At 26.1% G+C, this 19,456-nt stretch overlaps 1 protein-coding gene across 1 annotated transcript; it reads right to left on the reverse strand.

Annotated features, from left to right (window-relative positions):
• Positions 1-404: 404 nt before the first annotated feature.
• Positions 405-1,463, reverse strand: LOC136076345 (uncharacterized). The gene is made up of 2 exons (XM_065789806.1): positions 644-1,463; positions 405-560 (listed from the first exon to the last, which is right to left on the reverse strand). The coding sequence occupies exons 1-2, from the start codon at positions 1,169-1,171 to the stop codon at positions 438-440; spliced, it is 651 nt and encodes a 216-aa protein (XP_065645878.1). The 5' UTR covers positions 1,172-1,463; the 3' UTR covers positions 405-437.
• Between the last annotated feature and the right edge of the window lie 17,993 nt (positions 1,464-19,456).

The following is a 19,456-nucleotide window of genomic DNA, read 5'->3' on the forward strand; positions in this document are numbered from 1 at the left end:
GAAATGGGGAGGGGGACCAAAAATCACATATGTCTAAGAACATCCCATAAGGACATCAAAATTTTTTTTTTTTTTATGTTTTAACGTTTTTTTTCATTAAAGTAAATAGAGAACAGTTTTAAAATTTAGTAATGATGCACACTCCCCCCTTCCTTTTCCTATATATAAAAATTTCTTAAATGCTTGTTTTACACTAAAAAAGCTATACAAGTTGAAATTGGCAAAAATGAAACTCATGTCTCTATCTTTCTAATTTATTATATATATATATATATATACATATATATATATATATATATATATATATATATATATATATATATATATATATATATATATATATATATATATATATATATATATATATATATATATTAGATTTACTAAAATATATTATATAAGAGATACTAAAAATATATATAAGATAAAAATATATGTTAAACTAAAATGAGGTCCTGCTTGCTGTTAAAACGAGGAATTATTGCCCTACTTTCTGCTCTTGCACGAATAAATCCATCTTGCCTCTCAAAACCAAACACTGTTTCAGAAGCTGCAGTTACCTTAAAAAAAACATATTTTAAGAAGATTTTTTGAAAGTTTCTATTAATTAACATATTATTAAGTATAAGGAAAAGCCCTTTACCTCTTTAACTGCCCTCTTAACTCCTTGTGTGTGAACAGGGAAATATGGAACTACCATGGGACAATCCACAATCATTTCTAGCTCACTTATGTTCATTTGACTGGTTAAGATGGGTTCATAAGCCTCTTGCCATGTTATAAGCTCAGTTAATATGGTTGCATCAAAGTTTAAATACGGAAGCTTGCATGTTCTGGAAGCTAGATTTCCCATTTCTAAATTTTTTCTATTTTCCAGAATATTATTAACAGCAAATTCACTTTCAATTTTATTTTCGCTGCAGAGTAATGTTTGCAATAAAATTTTGAAATGAGAATTCCATGCAGAAGATCTCACATACTTTTCAATAATCATTTGTGTATTTTCATCTTGAAGTTTTAATTGGGTGAGTTGGTTCAAGATGTGTCGTGGCCCTTCTATCCACCTGTGCTTCACTTTAATTTGGAACCACACAGGGAAGTAAACTAATACAAGAAACTTAACAATTAATTCTAGATTTTTAGGTTGTCCCCTTCTAACCCATGCCTGCATACCCACAATAAAAGCAAGGAAGAACCTGTATTGAGCCACCTTAAATGGACTAAAGTACCTGGTTTTTGGTTAGCCAAATCTTCGCTAAGAGTTCAAATTAATTACTGACTATTTCTGATCTGAAGATATCTCTTTTACTATTTCTTCACGAAGTTCAATTAGGCCAGGACCTATAGATATTGACTTAAAACTGTAATTTCTTTTCATTTCAGTAATCTTTGTAAGCAACTTCCCAATGGGTCCAGAAAATCCTGCCTTTGAGGTTGTCTTATCATCAAGATCTTCTATTAAATGTTGAATACAAAGTTCATTTGTGTGAAGAGAACATATTAGCCATCCTAATTTTCTTTAATCTAGTTTCTAAACAATGGATAACACCTCCATTATGACCTGTATTTGTCGCCGTGCTATCACAACCAATGAATTTTAAGCAAATAAATAGCTGATTCTGGAACAATTTTAGCCTCCACCAAATCTTTTAAAAACCCTGAAGCAATAGCAGTGTTTGAAACTTCATACCTAATTGCAGCAATAGCTGTATTTTGTATCTTCATATAATTTCTCTTTAATTTCAAATCCTTGCTTTTATCTAGTACATGAGAATTTTCTGTGTTATAAGAACACTCTAACTCACTGTTTGACCACTCTACTTCCTCATTAAAATTTTCCAAAAACTCATCATACGTTTTTTTCAAATAGCAAATATTTATTGTCTTCTTTTCTTTGAACTTTTTCCGAACATGTTCTTTTTTACTACTCCGCTTAATTGCTTTTCGCTTCCTTTCAACCTCTTTATAATCTATTGATCCTATCACAACTTGAGCTTTGCCCCCCTCTTTGTTTCTCTGTGATTGAATAAATTCTAACTCTATCAAAGGAATCCTTACTGATTTTTCACATTTACAGTTAATATGAATTTTTCGTTCACATCCCAGACAACTTGATTCATTACAGTAAAAAATTGCACATTTAAGATTAGTTATATCAAACAGCCGTGACATAGAATCCATTATGTTGTCAATTTTTTCCTTTTTGGTTAATCTTTTTCTGCAAATATCCTGAAAATCACAATAACTTTTTTTGATCTTTCTGTCAATGGACTTATCTGTAAATATTACTGGAGATGAAAAATCTGAATTTGCTTTTTTCCATTAATTAACAACTTCCAATCTTGTCTCCCTAACCAAATCATCCAATGGATATATCTTCTTTTCTTTCAACTCTTTAAGCAGCTTTACGAAGAACAGCACCAAGAGTTGGTAGCTCAAATGGAATTAAGTTTCTTTCTTTTTCTGGAGATAAAATATTATCATATTATATATAGTTTTTAATTTATTATTATTATTACTCTTATTATTATTGTTGATAAAATGGTTACTGTTCATAATGTTGTTGTTGATAAAATTTTTATACAAGAAAATATATTCATGATTTAATACTCATGATAATAGTAATAAAATAAATTAATAACATTAAATGATTTAATTGTTATGAATATAATATTATCTTTGTATTATAAATATTATTTTAGTAATATTATTAAAATATTATTAATAATATAAAGAAAATATTATATTCACAACAATTTTATTACCTATTAAATCGGACATTAATGTGCTTGCTTTTTTTCTTGTTTTTATACCACTCATTACTGATTATATATTTTTATCACGACTATATGACTATATGACTGAATAGTAAAATGAAGTATTGAAAAATGCTTCAAAACAAATATTTAAAATAATTTATATTCCCGAAACATTCCTCAGTGTTTGATATTTTATCAAGAAGTTTCTTGGGTATTTCGTTGCTTCCGCAAAAAAATCTGTTTTTGTCTAAAGTTAATTTTTTGGTCAACAAAAGACCAATTTTTGCAAATGAAGACTTTTTTAAATCATCTTTTTTAAAACTGAACTAAAATGCATATATTTTCAGGCAAAAAAATACTTGGGGCCAAGTTTTTATGATGAAAAAATATGTTTTTTGAAAAGTACGGGATGCCTTAATGCACTTAAGTCTTTTCTTTATAAATATAAAATGTTATGTGAGAAATATGTTATTTATTATTTTTTTTAAACATGCTACTTTTTTTTACTAGTATAATTGATTAACTTACAACAAAATATTATATTTAAATATTGATCAAATTGAAAAACAAGTTTTTAAAATTTTTGGGGGCCCCTAATTATTGGGTGTCCCTGAGCCATAGCATAGTCGAGCCTATTGGGTAATCCAGCACTTATATATATATGTAGATAAAGTGGAACAGAATAATAATTTATTAATTGTTCTCAAAATTTCAAAAGTTATACATCAATATGCTCTAAATTGAGGATATATAATAAAAAAATAGAATATATAATAAATTATTTCTAAGACTTGTCCGAGAAAAACCTTTTAATAAAATGTTTCATCCTTATATTTTCATCAAACAACAATTTCCAATAATGACGAAGCATTGCATATGGAATGTTGGAAGTCTTTGTTGTTTCTCAAACACTTTTTATTTCCGCATTAAAACTAATACTTTTACTAAAAATCTTTGTTTTTAAAGTAGTTCTTCAATGCATTTGAGGGATTATAACAATTCGCAAAAAATAATCTCACAAGTTGGAAAAGAGTTGTATACTTGACACTCAAATTCAAACATGATGTTTTTACGCAGAATACAAAAAATATTAAGGTCAATTTTATACAAAATACGACCGCGGTTCACCCATAACAAAATATTGGCTTCTAATTAAATAATGACTCATTCCTCCCTAAGCAGTGCAGCTGGATTAAAACATTAGATGTGCAATAAGAAAGTGGTTTATGAATTACGTAATGTTTATTATTAAACATTACGTAATGCATAAACCATTAAATCATTAAAGAAGTTTCAAAGAATACTAAAACTTTCCTTTGCACAGAAAATAGTGGACGACACCGCTAGCGCAGACACCCGCACCATGATTTGTGCACAAGAGTTGCACAAAAATTTGATAGTTTTAGCAATAACTTGCATGTAATTAATTTGTTAAAGTTTGGCGTCTATTTCTTTTCCCGTTTCAGCTGTAGGACCAATGATTCACTTCTACCCTTGACTCACTCCTACCCATCATCCCCTTTAGCAAAACTTATTATTCATGTTTAAATATTAAAACAACATAATCCCTAAATTCAATGGAACTAAATTCAAATGTTTTCCCTAAATTCAATGTTTTCAATGGAACAATGAGTCTCGACTCTTTTTTTTTTTTTTTAATAATCATAATTACCTATATCCGGAATCTTTTTTTTTTTTTTGTGCTTGTTTTTGTTATATTTTAAATTTATTTCAAGAAATATTAACAATATTTCAATTGTTTTGCATAATATTAATCAGCGTAAAATTTGGCACAAAATATTGTTGATACATTTTTTATTTTTATTTACAAAACAAAGTTATATTTTCATTTTTTTGTTAATTTAATTTTCTTAGATTTCTTGTTGGAAACAAACACGGTTGTAAATATATTTTCGAATTAATTTTTTTATTGTTCGATATTTCGAGTGTTGAAGTTTAGTTATCAAAAAGATAATTAAAAAATTCAATCTAATATGAGGAGCCCATTTGCAAAACGCACTAAGTCCGAGTAAATTGATTTTTAGAAAACCACGAAAGTCTGAACTTTTAGTTGCGTATCAACATAGATTAATAATTTCTTTGTCTTTTTTTAAAACAAAAAAACTTTCAATTGGTCTAAAACTTATATAGATGACAGATTTTAGTATATAGAATGTGAAAACGGAATTAACTCAAAGTTTTTAATTTTGCGCGTTTTGCAGATGGGCTCCTCATATAAAAGATACGAAGTTTTTTATAAAATCATCGGTAACTAGGTATTATCTATAATTAGGTGGTTTTAGGGTATATATTTTACTTTAGAAGTTTTATTTTAGTATATATCAACTTGTTATATAAATGATTATTTATATATGATGAACACGTTGTATAAACTTGTGAAACTTATTTTTTTAAATTCTTACTTTATTTATTCAATTTATAAAATTTTATTTTAATATTGCTATTATAACTTGCGACAATACTTATGTCTTCTACTTGCTCCTGTCATTCTTTATATTTTGACTTATTTTATTGAATTTGTAAACAAGAACATTGTAAAATGCTTATAAATGACGAAATAAATAAAACTTAAAAAAAATTGCTTATAATTTTATTTTTGTGACAGCCTAAATACAAGTTTTCATGCAGCTGTTTCAGTTTGAGGATCTATATCTTTGTTTTTACCTAAAATAATTAGGGAATTAGCTAAAACATCCCTCTTCAAATCGACTAAAAACAAAGTGAATTTGTTAACTTTTCTTTATAGCTTTCGAATTGGAAAATAAATATGTTGACAAACGGATAATTCACTCCTTTTTATGATAACAATACATGTTTATGTTAAATATTATTGTGATAATAATGATACCACGCACAAAAACTTGATAACATTATTAATGTACGTCATCATGAATAGTTGTTTCTGTTGACCAAGGGGTCAACAGAAACAATTATATAGATCCCCTATATATTTTTACAATATATAGGGGATCAGGATGCGATTACACCACGACACCCTTGACCAGTCAGCCACAGCTAAAGAGCATATACTCATTTAAGTTTGTAGTGGCATTAAAATATTATTTTAGATCAGTTTAACAAATAAACTGCAGCAAGGAAAACACTTTCCTCTTTTTTCTTAATTTATATTAAAGGTGCCCCAAGAAGTTCTTACGGTCTTATTACAGATAACCGTGAAAGAGTATTTGACAAGATGTTCAAGCCTCTTTCCTATATGATGTTTTTTGTTTTCTAATTGCCTTGTTTTTTACCAATGACATAATATTAAATATAACAAAATATATACAAGGGGAAGGGGAGTCCTAACAAGGGGGAGTCCTAATTCGTACATACTTAATGGATGGCCCTTTAAGTATTTCCGGGATAAGTACTGAACAATCTTGGGATTTCAGGATTATAAAAAAACCGGTATCGTAACGCTAGTTTTGAATATTAAATAAATATCTTACTCATTTTTTATATTTTAATTTGCTTGAAAAAAATAACATTTGTTAAAAAAAATGGGGGTCGATCACATCCAACGACTCTCCCCTCCTACGGTATTGCCATAATAAGTTTGTACGAAAAAAAAAGAGAGAAATAATTAAAAAAAAAAAAAAACTTTTACTATTACTACTATTTAATTTTTTTATTATTTTTATTGCCCCTTATGGGGCAACTTTATATGTGTACTTTATATGTGTACACATATAAAGTAACTTTCTCTTTAGTCACATAGGAAATATTATACTGACATTAAAAATACCAAAAAGTACATGAAATGGTAGCTCGTTGCTATGGTAACCAAAAAAATAGCTGAAAATACCACAAAAACTGTGTTTACGCCGTAAAAATAAATATCTAAATTTGCGATATGAACGAAGCAGATTTTTGAATAAATATTTTTTTTCCATAAAAGACTACAGACAAATTAGGTTTTTAAAAAAAGGTCAAATTGCAAAGAAAAAAACTTAATAACTCAAATTCTTAAGTCATGTTAGAAATTCTACTCCGATCATATCATAAATATTGCCAAAATGAACAATCCCTGAAAAATTCATCATGATAGAATGTATACTTTTCAAGATTTTTTTACCGGCGTGTTTAAAAAGCAAATTCAAATCTACATAAAATTTTGGTCAACAATTGCTAGAAAAAAAATATCCAATTTTTGAAAAAATTTGAGGGTAGTTGCCCCTTAAGGAAGGTAATTATTTGTTGTGTAATTTTATAAGCAGATCTCTAAAAATTTGATAAGTTTTGACAAGGGGCATGTGGGGAGGTGAAAATCGTCAGAAAATTGTTGACGTAATTAATGAACAATCAATATATTTCTGATATATTTGATATTACATTTCAAGGTTGTTTACAAGTAGTATAAACAACTAATATAAAGTAAACACCTAATGACAATGATTAAAATAGTAATGGTAATAATAATAAAAATAATATTTATAAAAACAATAATAATAGTAATAATAAATAATAATAATAATAATAACATGTTATTTTAACAATAGTAATAATAATAATATAGTAATTATAATAATTTAAATAAATCGGTATAATTTTCCATACATCAATCGTTTATACAAAGTTACAGTAACAAACAGTAATAAACTGACAAAACGTAACAACTAACAATGACATAAAAACAACTGTTGCCAAAAAAAAATTATAAGGATTTAGTAAATGTATTAATCATAGTTCTTATAATATAATAACCAAAATATATTGCAAATAATATGACTAAATAAAATATAAACAGAAAAACACTGAGATAATCAAAATAAAAGTTACAACGAACATTACAAACAAAACAAAAAATTACCTTATATATTTTTGGCAAAAAAAGATTAAAAAAAAACAACAAAAAACGACAAAATAAAATTAAAAACAATAAAAATAAAAACAAAATAATGATAATACACGTATATTAAAACATATATAATAAATGGCTAAAATGAAAATAAAAACAAATAATATATAACTGTATAAAAATTATATATCACTATTGAAAAATAATTAATAAAACAAAAAATAAAAATAAACTACTAAACTACTAAAAACTAAAACTAAACCAAACTAAAAATAAAACAATAAATTATTAACAAAAAATAATAAGTAAAACTTTATACGCGAAAAAACTAAAGAAAAATCATTACTATAAGACTGAATAACAGCATAACTAAAAAATAAATCGTAAATAAAAAATCCTACAAATATATGAAAGAAAACTAAAGAAATATATCAAATAAAACTAACGAATTATATGAAAAAATAATAAATCTTGATTTGCCATTCTTTTTTCGATATATAAATAGTTTTTTGTTCTTTCTTTTCCATTCTTTTTATTTATTTCACTCATTAACTTTTTTAACGTCTATTTTCAATACTTCTTTACTTATTTTCTTTCAGATATTTCTTTTTCTTTCCTTCTTTTAAAACATTTATTTATTCTTCTTTTTAGATGATTTTATTTTTCGTTTAATTAATAAATTTTTTATTTTCCTTTTTTCTTTTCTCCTTATACTAAGTTATCTTTATCCGTTAGATAAAAGCGTCCACCATTTGCGATATCATTGCAAAGAAAAAAACAGCTCCTTTGGTAATTTAAGAAAGTTGTTGCTTTAGTTGAAATTATTACTTCATTATTTCCAAAACATTTGAGTCAATATAGTTATTGATCTCTACCTCAAAAAACGCGTATTTTAGATTTACTTCAAATTAAATTTTATATTAAATTTTAAATGTACTTAAATGAAATAGAATATTTTAAATCACTGCTTTTTAAGGTCTTCACAACTGTGATGCAGTTACGTTGTAAATACTTCACTTCAAAGAGTCATTAGATAAAATCAGCAACAATACAAGGAACTCTTGCAAAGTAGAAATAAGTAAAAAAAAATTTATAATAGATTTGAAAATAAAATAAATTGAAAATATCTTCAAAAGAGAGAAAACAATAAATATGTGGAAAAAGAAAGAGAGAAACAAATAAAATTATAAATAAGCATATATTTTAAAAATAACTGCATAGAAAATTAATAAATGGCAAATAAAAAAAACCAAAAGTTACAAAAAGTATTAACAAATGACGTATAGTTTTATAACAATTTTATAAACTAAATAAAAACGAAGATAATTATCTTAAAGACCTGATCTAAAAATGAATTATACTAATATAAACCGAGAAACTTTCATATACTTTCTAGGTGTTTCTTAGATAAATATTTGTTGTCGAAGCTCCATATAAACACTTCAGGGAGAAAGCTCTCAAGAATAAATTCATTAATGTTTAAAGTCAAACTTTTACTAAATATCATGAGCTTAAAAAGTTTATATTTTTCATTGATAAATAGTCACCTAAGTTATGGTAAAATAGTCAAGATATAGCATTATGGCAAGCACAAATTATACTTAGATTAAAAAACTATACAATAAACAATAACATGCCAGTAGAATTTTCTTTGGAGCTGGTAAAAATGTTTAATATGAACCTGCCTGCACACATGGAACGTTGAATGTATACAAAATTAACATAACTTAAAGTTGCTTGTAATGGCAAAGCACCAATGATGGCATACCGATCATAATTTCAAAAATATTGGTTTTGGTGAAAAAGTGATTATACCAACATGGAGATAATAACTTTAATTAGTTTTAGTTATTTGGATGTTGTAGTTTTAATCACTTAATATATTTAAGATTGTGATTTGTTTATTAAAATCCGTGCAGAAATCATTTTATATCCAAATTTTGTGCATTTAGTGGAATATTTATTTTAATTGCATCTTTTGAACAAGGGAGATGCAGCTTGCCTTAATACTATAGACGAGTTGGGAAAAATTTATTTACTCATAAAAACAACTTATTTGTAAGTAAAGTAAAAAAGAAACTATGCTCCAAAAAAAATTTTTTGATAAAAAAATACATAAAACGCAATATCTCTTATGCGCATGTCCGAAACTTTACAATGCTCCTATACAGCATGAAATGGTAAATTAGGATAATTCCGCGTAATTTCTAGCATTTCGGAGGGAATATTGTAATATTAAGAAATATCTTCGAGTTAATCATTATCCTTACCAGCCCTATCTTCCCCTATGCCATCATAGGAGCAGTGGTTGCCTATGACGACATAGTTGAGCTCTTTTTTAAATAGGAACAACATATAAAAAAACAAAACTGATGAAACTCCGAGGATTATTATTGTTCTCCATGTAACAAGGAATGTATCAAAACTTTTATTATTGATTTTCAAGATATTGGTTAATGAAGCTTAAAAGTTAAGTATGCCATCATAGGCGCCTTTCACCTACAACTTGTTTTACAGCGTATGTAGAAAATAAAATGTGGACTTTCTCCATCCATTTTATAATTCTATTTTAGCAAAATAAGTCTCAATCGTATTCTTATATAACAACTTTGGCATCCCAAATTAAAACTAAATTCATATACAGTCGAACACTGTGGATCTTATATGTGGAAATCCCCCTTAGCCAGATTGTTACTAAAAAGAAAAATACACTTAAAAAATTCAAATTTGAGTCAAAGCGTTTTACGGACGTTTTATCTACGGGCTTTAATTTTTTTTTTCTTTTTTTGTAAATTGTTGCACACTAGCGCAATTTTATATCTATTTTCTTTCATTTGTTTTTACCTTTACTTGTTCTAAATTTATTTTTCAAAAAAGATCTTGCCGTCCATGAATGATGTCACACAATTTTTCAGACTTTTGACCCCCTCCCTCCCCCTCGTCCCCCCTCTAGAATATTATGTCACAAGTTGCTGACCTCCTCCCCCCCCCCCTCCCTCTTTTTTTTATAAACAAATTTAAAAAAATATAACGTAAAACGTTTCTGAAACTGAAAAACTAGCAAAAGTTATTTTCCCAAGGTAAATAAAAAGGTTCCTTTATTGAATAAGCTGGGAATATTTTGTTAGGGGTGAACTGCGGTTGTATTTTGTATAAAGTTGACGTTAATATTTGGCGAAATCGAGATAGATTACATTGATAGATTAGTGGGATGCTATGGAGGACGAAATAATTTCACATGTTTCAATTAAATTGGTTACGCATGATTTATGACAAAAGAAAGCTATGTTGGTTTGTAGAGAGCAGGCTATTATCGTTGATGTGCTTTAAGATTACTTTTTTTAAATGTTTTTCAAAAGTTTTGCATGCAACAGAGCTTTTTTTTATAGATTGGACTAATGTTTGCTAATTTCCAGAGAGATGGTACTATTCCAGAATTAAATGATTCATAGAAGATTTTTATAAATGGAATTGCAAAGCTTTTAGCACACATCTTAAGTATTAAAGGATGCAAACTGTCAGATCCGAAAGATTTATAAGGATTTAGATTGGTAAGTTCTGGTACAGAGAAACCTAAAGATTTAGATCGGTAATGTCTGGTACAGAGAAACCTAAGTTTTCATTATAAACGCATTCAGGTTTAATATCACTTTGGTTTAACACTGGAAAATTTTCGGAGCATTCACGAGTAAACATAGATTGGAATTAAGAGTTTAGATGATCAGCTATATCGGGAAGAGCTTCAACAATTTTACCTGTAGTATTTTTGAGAGAACGAGTTCTTTAATTTTTAGTTGTTTATTAATGTATTTGTAGAGAAGTTTTGGGTTACCCTGCGATTTTGATATTTTATCTTTTTCATAAGCTCATTTTGCTTTGAATATCTCAGCTTTTATGAAACGATTAAGCCGATTATACTTTGTTTTAAGTTTGTTATTCTTCCATTTAGATTAAAGTTGATATGCCAAGCAGTTTTTATGTTCGGATTAGGCTTTAAATATGTGAAGTAACCCAAAAATCATACTTTTTTTTGTTTTGATAACCTTTAGGATAAAATCTTCACAAACAGTACGAGAGTTTGAAATTAGTAAACTGAACATTTGATCTGCATTTTCATTTAGAAATAAAATATCCAAATTGATTGATGTAATAAAGTTTGATATTGATTTGTAATCTCCTTTTTTATAATTAAACAATCTTTTTTTTTCTTTACTTACTTGTATGTTTTTATTTATGTGTTTTTGGAGCCTGGAAACGAAAATATCTATAATAGTCGAACCTTCACCCAAAATGGGTGAAGGTTTTTGTTAAAAATTCATGTTATTAAAAACACTTTTTCTATTTTATGCTCTTTTAATTAATTTTATCGGGTTTAAAACTTTCTATAATAAAATTTTAGCGCTTTAAAGTTACGATATTACAACATCTTTATTTTGAGGTGGTGGGAACTTTACATTACGTTATTAACTTTTGCCAATCAAAAGATTATTTGATAAAATTTAAAATCTATTGAAGGATCGAAAATATATATATATATATATATATATATATTTATAAACTTACTCTTTGCCCTCGCATTTGGGGTAAAAGGTTGATTTTTAGGTGGGCATTGTTATTACCATAGTAAACATCATTTTTTGAAATAAATGCTTAAGTTCAGAGTTCGCGCAGCGCTATCTAAAATATCGAAAAATTCTCATGCAAGAATTCAAATAAGAAAGTAAAATAAAATGGCGCTTAGTGGAAGCCGGATCTATAAATTTATTTTAGCAAACATATTTAATCTTCAAAATATCGTAGTATAAACGCCATAAAAGTATAAAAGCATAAATGTAGCACTAGATAAATATAGTCATTTAAAAGTAAAAGTTATAAAATGAAATATTAAACATCTTTTTGTATATATTTTAATATATGTATTACATCGGAAACTTTGGAATGGTAACATTATTTGATAAAAAAAAATTTAACAAATTTTTCATATACATATAATATTCGTTGTATCACAACGTACGATATATGTAGGTTTAACGTAAATCTACATTTAGGATACGTTGTGTAAAACTAAAAGCTCCCCCTAATAAATTCTACGTAATAAAAATAACAGTGAACTATGCATGAGTTGATCTTTTTAAACTAAAAAGCCAAAATTAAGTTTTATTAAAAATTTTCATAATAAACTTTAATTTTTTTATTATTAAAATCATCCACGATTCCGATTCATAATAGTAAAATAAAGATACTTTAATATAAAGATTCTTTATAGTAATACAAAGATTCTATGATAATATGAAGATTCTAAAGGTAATATAAAGATTCTTTACAGTAAGATAAAGGCACATGCATGAAATGAAATTGTGTGCATCAATTTTAAAAAGAGTCAGGAATCGTATAAGGTCATTTAAAAAGTAAAACTAAAGGTTGTTTTATAAACCTAAAAAACTAGGTTTTTATAATATGTCGCTTTTTTTGCTGTTTTATCCAACTCCCGATTTCAGTGGATAAATGTAACATCACTTTGTTTTCAAAACTTTATCTATACAAATTTATCGAATTAAAATGTTGCTTGATAACATGAGATAGTTTAAGAGCTCAAATATCAATTTTAACATTTGATTTCTTGTAGGATTTTTGCATATCAAAATCTTAATATAAAAACTAGCCAATCAAATCTAAACCGTTATTTTGAGCGCTTAAATCAAGAAATTAATTTAGGCGCTTAAATCAATTTTCCAAATTCGATTTTGAAATCGAATTGTAACAATTCCACAAATAAACAATTTCGCGGTTAAACTAGTAAAGGAAAAAAAAAATCGAGAAAGAAAGAAAAAGAAAGAAATAAGTAATATATTTTCATTCAATTTTCTATCCATACAAACAGATTCAAAAATCTTAAAGTTTTCTTAAGTATATTGATTCTTAAGTTTTCTATTTTAATAAAAAATATTTATAACTTATGTATTTCTTAAGTAAGATAAATAAATGTTTTATTCGGGATTAACAAAATACGATTATCTAAGATTTTCTTTAAAGTATAATCTGGGATTTTTTAAATAACGTTTTTAAGTCTATTTTATAATGACTATTGTATATTTTAGTAAGAAAGGTTTCTTACAAAAATAAAATATTTAAACAATTTAATTTCGACATTTAAGTTTGCTTAATTATAACTTTTAACAATTCTCAGGGTGGCCAGAAAATTTCACGCTCATTTTCTCTGACTATAATAAAAATTGCCAGACTTTCCAATGGAAAAATTTATTACGCGAAGCAATAACTTTACCCTTGACCCAAAAAAGATTAACTAGTTTTAAAAATAATGATTTAAGAATGGGCCTTTTTATCAAAATAAGATAGCAAAATATTTTTTTACCATCTTATTTTGACTTTATTCCTCAATTTAGAAATTTCTTGACTTTCCCAGATTGATGGCCAGTTTCGTGATTTCGTCAAAATAAAAATAGATACGAAAAATTTTATTTAAAAAAATATTTATTCCAGGATATGGGAAAATATTTGAAAACTCATAAATTACTTAAAGGAAAAAAATTGTTTACGTTAATTAAAAAGTTGTTAGTCACGATTCTTCTAGAACTGATGAATTTGGCCCACCTGTAACTCTAATTAGTTCATTTTTTTACGAAAAATGTTTTATTAGTCTACTTACGATTAAAAATTGTAATTTTTTGCCATTGCACAAAATTTATTAATACACCTTAGTTATATATTACTTAGTTTGGTGCCACTCCTTTACTAAACAACGTATATTACTTATTTTGGTGCCATTCCTTCACTAAAACAACGACATTTGTGCTTACGTCATCCCACGAAAAGTATGAAAAAGTATATCGGGGTGTCTTTTAATATCAAGTATACAATTTTTTTAGAGATTTATTGGTCACTTGAGACTTAACTAAAAAAAGCTGTTTATAAAATGTGACCAATTGCTTCACTTATATTATTAGCGTATTTCATTCAACTCCACAACTCTCCGTTTCCGTTTATAAGTCAGTTTATAATTTTTTTCTTAAATCGCAAATTTAAATTCGACAAAATTTACTTTTCACAAAATAAAAAAAACCAATTTACGTATTCAAAAGTTAAAAAAATAAAAAAAACCAATTTACGTATTCAAAAGTTAAAAACTTTATAATAATTTTTTTAAATTAAAAATAAGATTTTATATCACAATCAAAAAATATTTGCGAAAAGATTAATCAATGAATAATTAGTAGCGAAAGAATAAATATTACCACAACTATTTTATTTTACCCGCTACTTCATATTACCTTTGTTTACTCTATTCAATTTAACAAAAAAGGATTTCATCATACGAAAAAAAAAAAAAAAAAAAAAAGTTAAGTATTTTTGTTGCTACTTCAACTAAAAAAAAGAAACATTTTAAAACTGAACAAAATATTAAAATATATATATATATATATATATATATATTATTATTAGGAAAAAAAAATTAAAGTTGTATCGGTCATGATGATGATATTAATAGCAATATGATATTAAATGTGTCATAATGAAGATGTAACACTTTGTAGAGATCTTGTTACGTGGTAACTTTAGCATATTCTAAATGCTAATAAGTGATTAAATAAAGCAGTATAAGTACCTAAAAAACTTCAGCAATAAAGTGATTTTTTGCAAACAATCTTCCAATAATTTAAAAATAAAAAATGAAATAATACAAAAGTGAGATATTCGTGAAAGCTATTAAACACAAAAAGTTGCGTTAAGTTTTATTAAAAATAATCCAACATAAAAAGTAAATAGGGCTGATTAATAAAATCAACAAAAACTTTAAACAAAAAAGTACAATACTTATTAAAAAAAAAAAAAAAAAAAAAAAAATTAGATGACTTTTTAATTCAAAACTTTTAATTTGTTTTTAAAAAAGATCTTTGAAATCTAGTATATCGAAGTCCATGTTTAGTAAATGCCGTTTGAACCAGCGTTAAAACTTTCTAAAGTGCAGCTTAAAATAAGTCTTGTTTTTTATAAAAAATATGAAGAAAATTTTTCCAAACAAAAGGTCCCCGATATTCAGTTTGGTACAAGCCTAACTTAAGATGGTTTTTTTTTTTTTTTTATTTTTTTTTATTTTGTCATCAAAAAAAAAGAAAACAATGCTGTTTTATACAAATAAAATTTACATGACCGGGGCTAAACGAAGACAATATTTGCCTTATCACTACGCCCCAACGTGCTTTCATCAGCAAGCGTGTACAATCATTAAAATGTAAACATAAAATTACTTTGTACGAAAAATACAAATAAAATAAATACAAATACAGATAAAAAATAAATACAAATTTTACATGTATGTTAAGATCAGTAACTAATCTATAATCAAAAGAAGATCGTTAAAAAAAAAATAAAAAATAAAAAAAAAAATAATAATAATAATAATAATAATTACACCTAAAAATTAAAAATAAGTTAATAGAAGAATTTAAGAAAAATTTAAATTAAAGACCAGTTAATAAGATGGTTGTTACAAAAGAAAAATTATAAATAAAAAAAAAGAAGACAAAAAAAAAAAATCTTAAAAAGAATTTAATTCATTAACATTGTTAAGAAGTTTTTGTTTTAGTTTTTGTTTGAATAGAGAAAGCGAAGAACAATTTTTCAGCTGGTTATTTAACAAAGTGTTCCATAATTTAGGACCTCTGATAGCAATAGAAAATTTAGTAACCAAATAGTGCATTTTAGGTTGCTCATAATTGTAATTTGAAAATCTTGTAGGGTACTCGTAATTAATTTTATTGAAAAGTGTATTAAATATTATAGGAGTTACTTTATTATGAAATTTGTACATAAATATAAGAATTTGATAAAGGTTCAACTGAAAAACATTAAGTATGTGATGATTTTTAAATAGTTCTTTAGAATGCGTAAAACGACTTGCACCTTAAATAATTCTGACAGCGTGTTTTTGTCTACTAAGCAATTTTTTAACATTTACTAACATTAGAGCTGCACCATGCAATATTTGCATAGTTTATATAACAATGTATGAGGGAGAAATATAAGATTTTTAAACAGTTTTATTTTAATAATTGTTTAGCTTTGTATAGAATGCCAATATTTTTTGAAATTTTATCTTCTAATGTTCTTATGTGTTCTCTCCATGTTAAGTTTTCGTCAAGAATCACTCCTAAAAACTTTAATGATGACTCTCTAATTATTTTACAGTTACCAATATTCAGATCAGGAAGTTTTAATGGAATATTGTCTTTATCGTGAGTTCTATGAAAAAAAGTATACTTAGTTTTATTTAAATTTAATGACAATTTGTTTGCCTTAAACCATTCCGCTAGATTTAAAAGTTCTTTGTTTACTATTTTAAATAAAAGGTTGACATCTCCATTAGAATAAAGTAAATTTGTGTCATCTGCAAATAAAACTGAATTTAAATTTTTGAAAACTTATGAAAGTCGTTTACATAAATAAGGAATAACAGTGGACCCAGAATGGAGCCTTGGGGAACACCGCAAGTTATAGTCACGTAATCAGTTTTTCCTTCTTCGTGTTCTATGTATTGTTTTCTATTGCTTAGATAACTTTTGAGCCATTCTAAATATGTGCTTTTAATTCCATGGTCTACTGTATCAAAGGCTTTGCTGAGATCTATAAAAACTCCGAGGGTAAACTTACTTTCGTCAAATGCTATAAATATATCGTGAACAATATAAATAATGGCATGGCCAGTTGAACACCCTGGCTGAAATCCAAATTGTTTATTACATAAAATATTATTTATATTAAGAAAAGTTAAGATTCGGTTATACATAATTCGCTCTAAGATTTTCGAGAAGCATGGAAGAATTGAAATAGGTCTGTAATTTTCAGGATTAGAAATGTCTCCTGATTTGAAAATAGGTATGACCCTCGCAATTTTAAGTTTCTCCGGATAAATACCTAGTTTTAAAGATAGATTAAAAATATGTAAAAAAGGGATTGTTAAGTATTTTATCGATTTTTTAATTACGTTACTACTAATATTATCATACCCCACACTTTTGTTTAGTTTTAAAAGATATACTGCATCTAAGAGTTCCTTTTCAGTAATTTCATGATTATCCATCTCATAGGTCTTATTAGGAGTAAGATATGACTCAAAGTTTACTTCAGTAGTTTCTATTTTCAACGCTAACTTGGAACCTACACTGACAAAATATTGATTAAGTGATTCAGCAATTAAAGATTTATTTGTAATCGTTTTATTTTCAATGTTTAGATTTATAGGAAGACTATTTCCGTCAGTTTGTTTTGTGCCAATTACTTCCTTAATTATGTTCCAAGTATTTTTTGGATCATTTTTATGTTTTCTTAAATGCTCGGTATAGTAATATTTCTTTGATTTTTTAATAACCATCTCAAAAACACGTTTATAATTTTTGTAATTAGTTTCATTCTTGAAAGTTTTTTTTTTGAGAAACTTATTATATAATCTTTGCTCTTTTTTTGACGACTTTATAATTCCAGGCGTTATCCATGGATTTAATGTTTTTTTTTTCACACATTTTGTAACTACAGGAAAAGCCGTATTGTAAAGTTGTTGTAACTTATCAATAAACTTATCGTATGCCTTATCTGTGTGTACAATATCAAGGAGGTCATTCCGACCCAGCCGGCACAACTCCGTAAAAAGTTACTAGTGGTTTCCGTTGCGTGTTTAAAACCCCCGAAAACACTAAGAATAACACGTGTCAAGAATAGGGTTTTGTTTCCGTGAAATTTACTACTACCATTTACCAAAAAACCTATTTTGATATTAAGTTTTTACGAAGGGTTTCACAGTTATAAAAATGGATGGATGTATTATATTATTTAAAGTTCCCGTAACGAATGTGAAACCATTACTAAAACCACGCGATTTTTCCAGTCATTTTAAAATGCAGTAAAGTAAGTAATAAATTTATTCTTCCGAAGGAGTGAGTTAGAGGCAAATATTTTATTTTGTATATATATATATATATATATATATATATATATATATATATATATATATATATATATATATATATATATATATATATATATGTATATATATATATATATATATATGTGCGGCCGTGGCGCAGTGGTTAGAGCGCTTGCTTTATAAGCAGGAGATCCAGGTTCGAAACGAGCTCTGGTCAAATTTTCGCGTCACGGTAAGGAAGGAGGCGTGAACTTCCTGGTTAAATGCACTTCCGCGGTGCTCTGTGACAAGACCGTTAGGACTTCTTGGGGCACCTAAAATAAAAAAATAAAAAAAATATATATATATATATTTATATATATATATATATATATATATATATATATATATATATATGTGTATGTACATGTGTATGTGTTTACATATATATATATATATGTATGTGTTTGTGTATATACATATGTATATATGTATATACATATATATATATATATATATATATATATATATATATATATATATATATATATATATATATATATGTGTGTGTGTGTGTGTGTGTTTGTTTATATATATATATATAATCAAATACATACATATATATATATATGTGTGTGTTTGTTGATATATATATATAAACAAACACACACATATATATATATATGTGTGTGTTTGTGTATGTACATGTATATGTGTTAACATATATATATATATATATATATATATATATATATATATATATATATATATATATATATATATATAAATACATATATGTATGTATGTGTTTGTGTATGTACATGTGTTTGTGTATATACATATGTATATATGTATATACATATGTATATATGTATATACATATGTATATATGTATATACATATATATATATATATATATATATATATATATATATATATATATATATATATATAAATATA

The sequence above is a fragment of the Hydra vulgaris genome, chromosome 02 (genome assembly GCF_038396675.1).
Source record: "Hydra vulgaris chromosome 02, alternate assembly HydraT2T_AEP".
NCBI classification, from domain to species: domain Eukaryota; kingdom Metazoa; phylum Cnidaria; class Hydrozoa; order Anthoathecata; family Hydridae; genus Hydra; species Hydra vulgaris.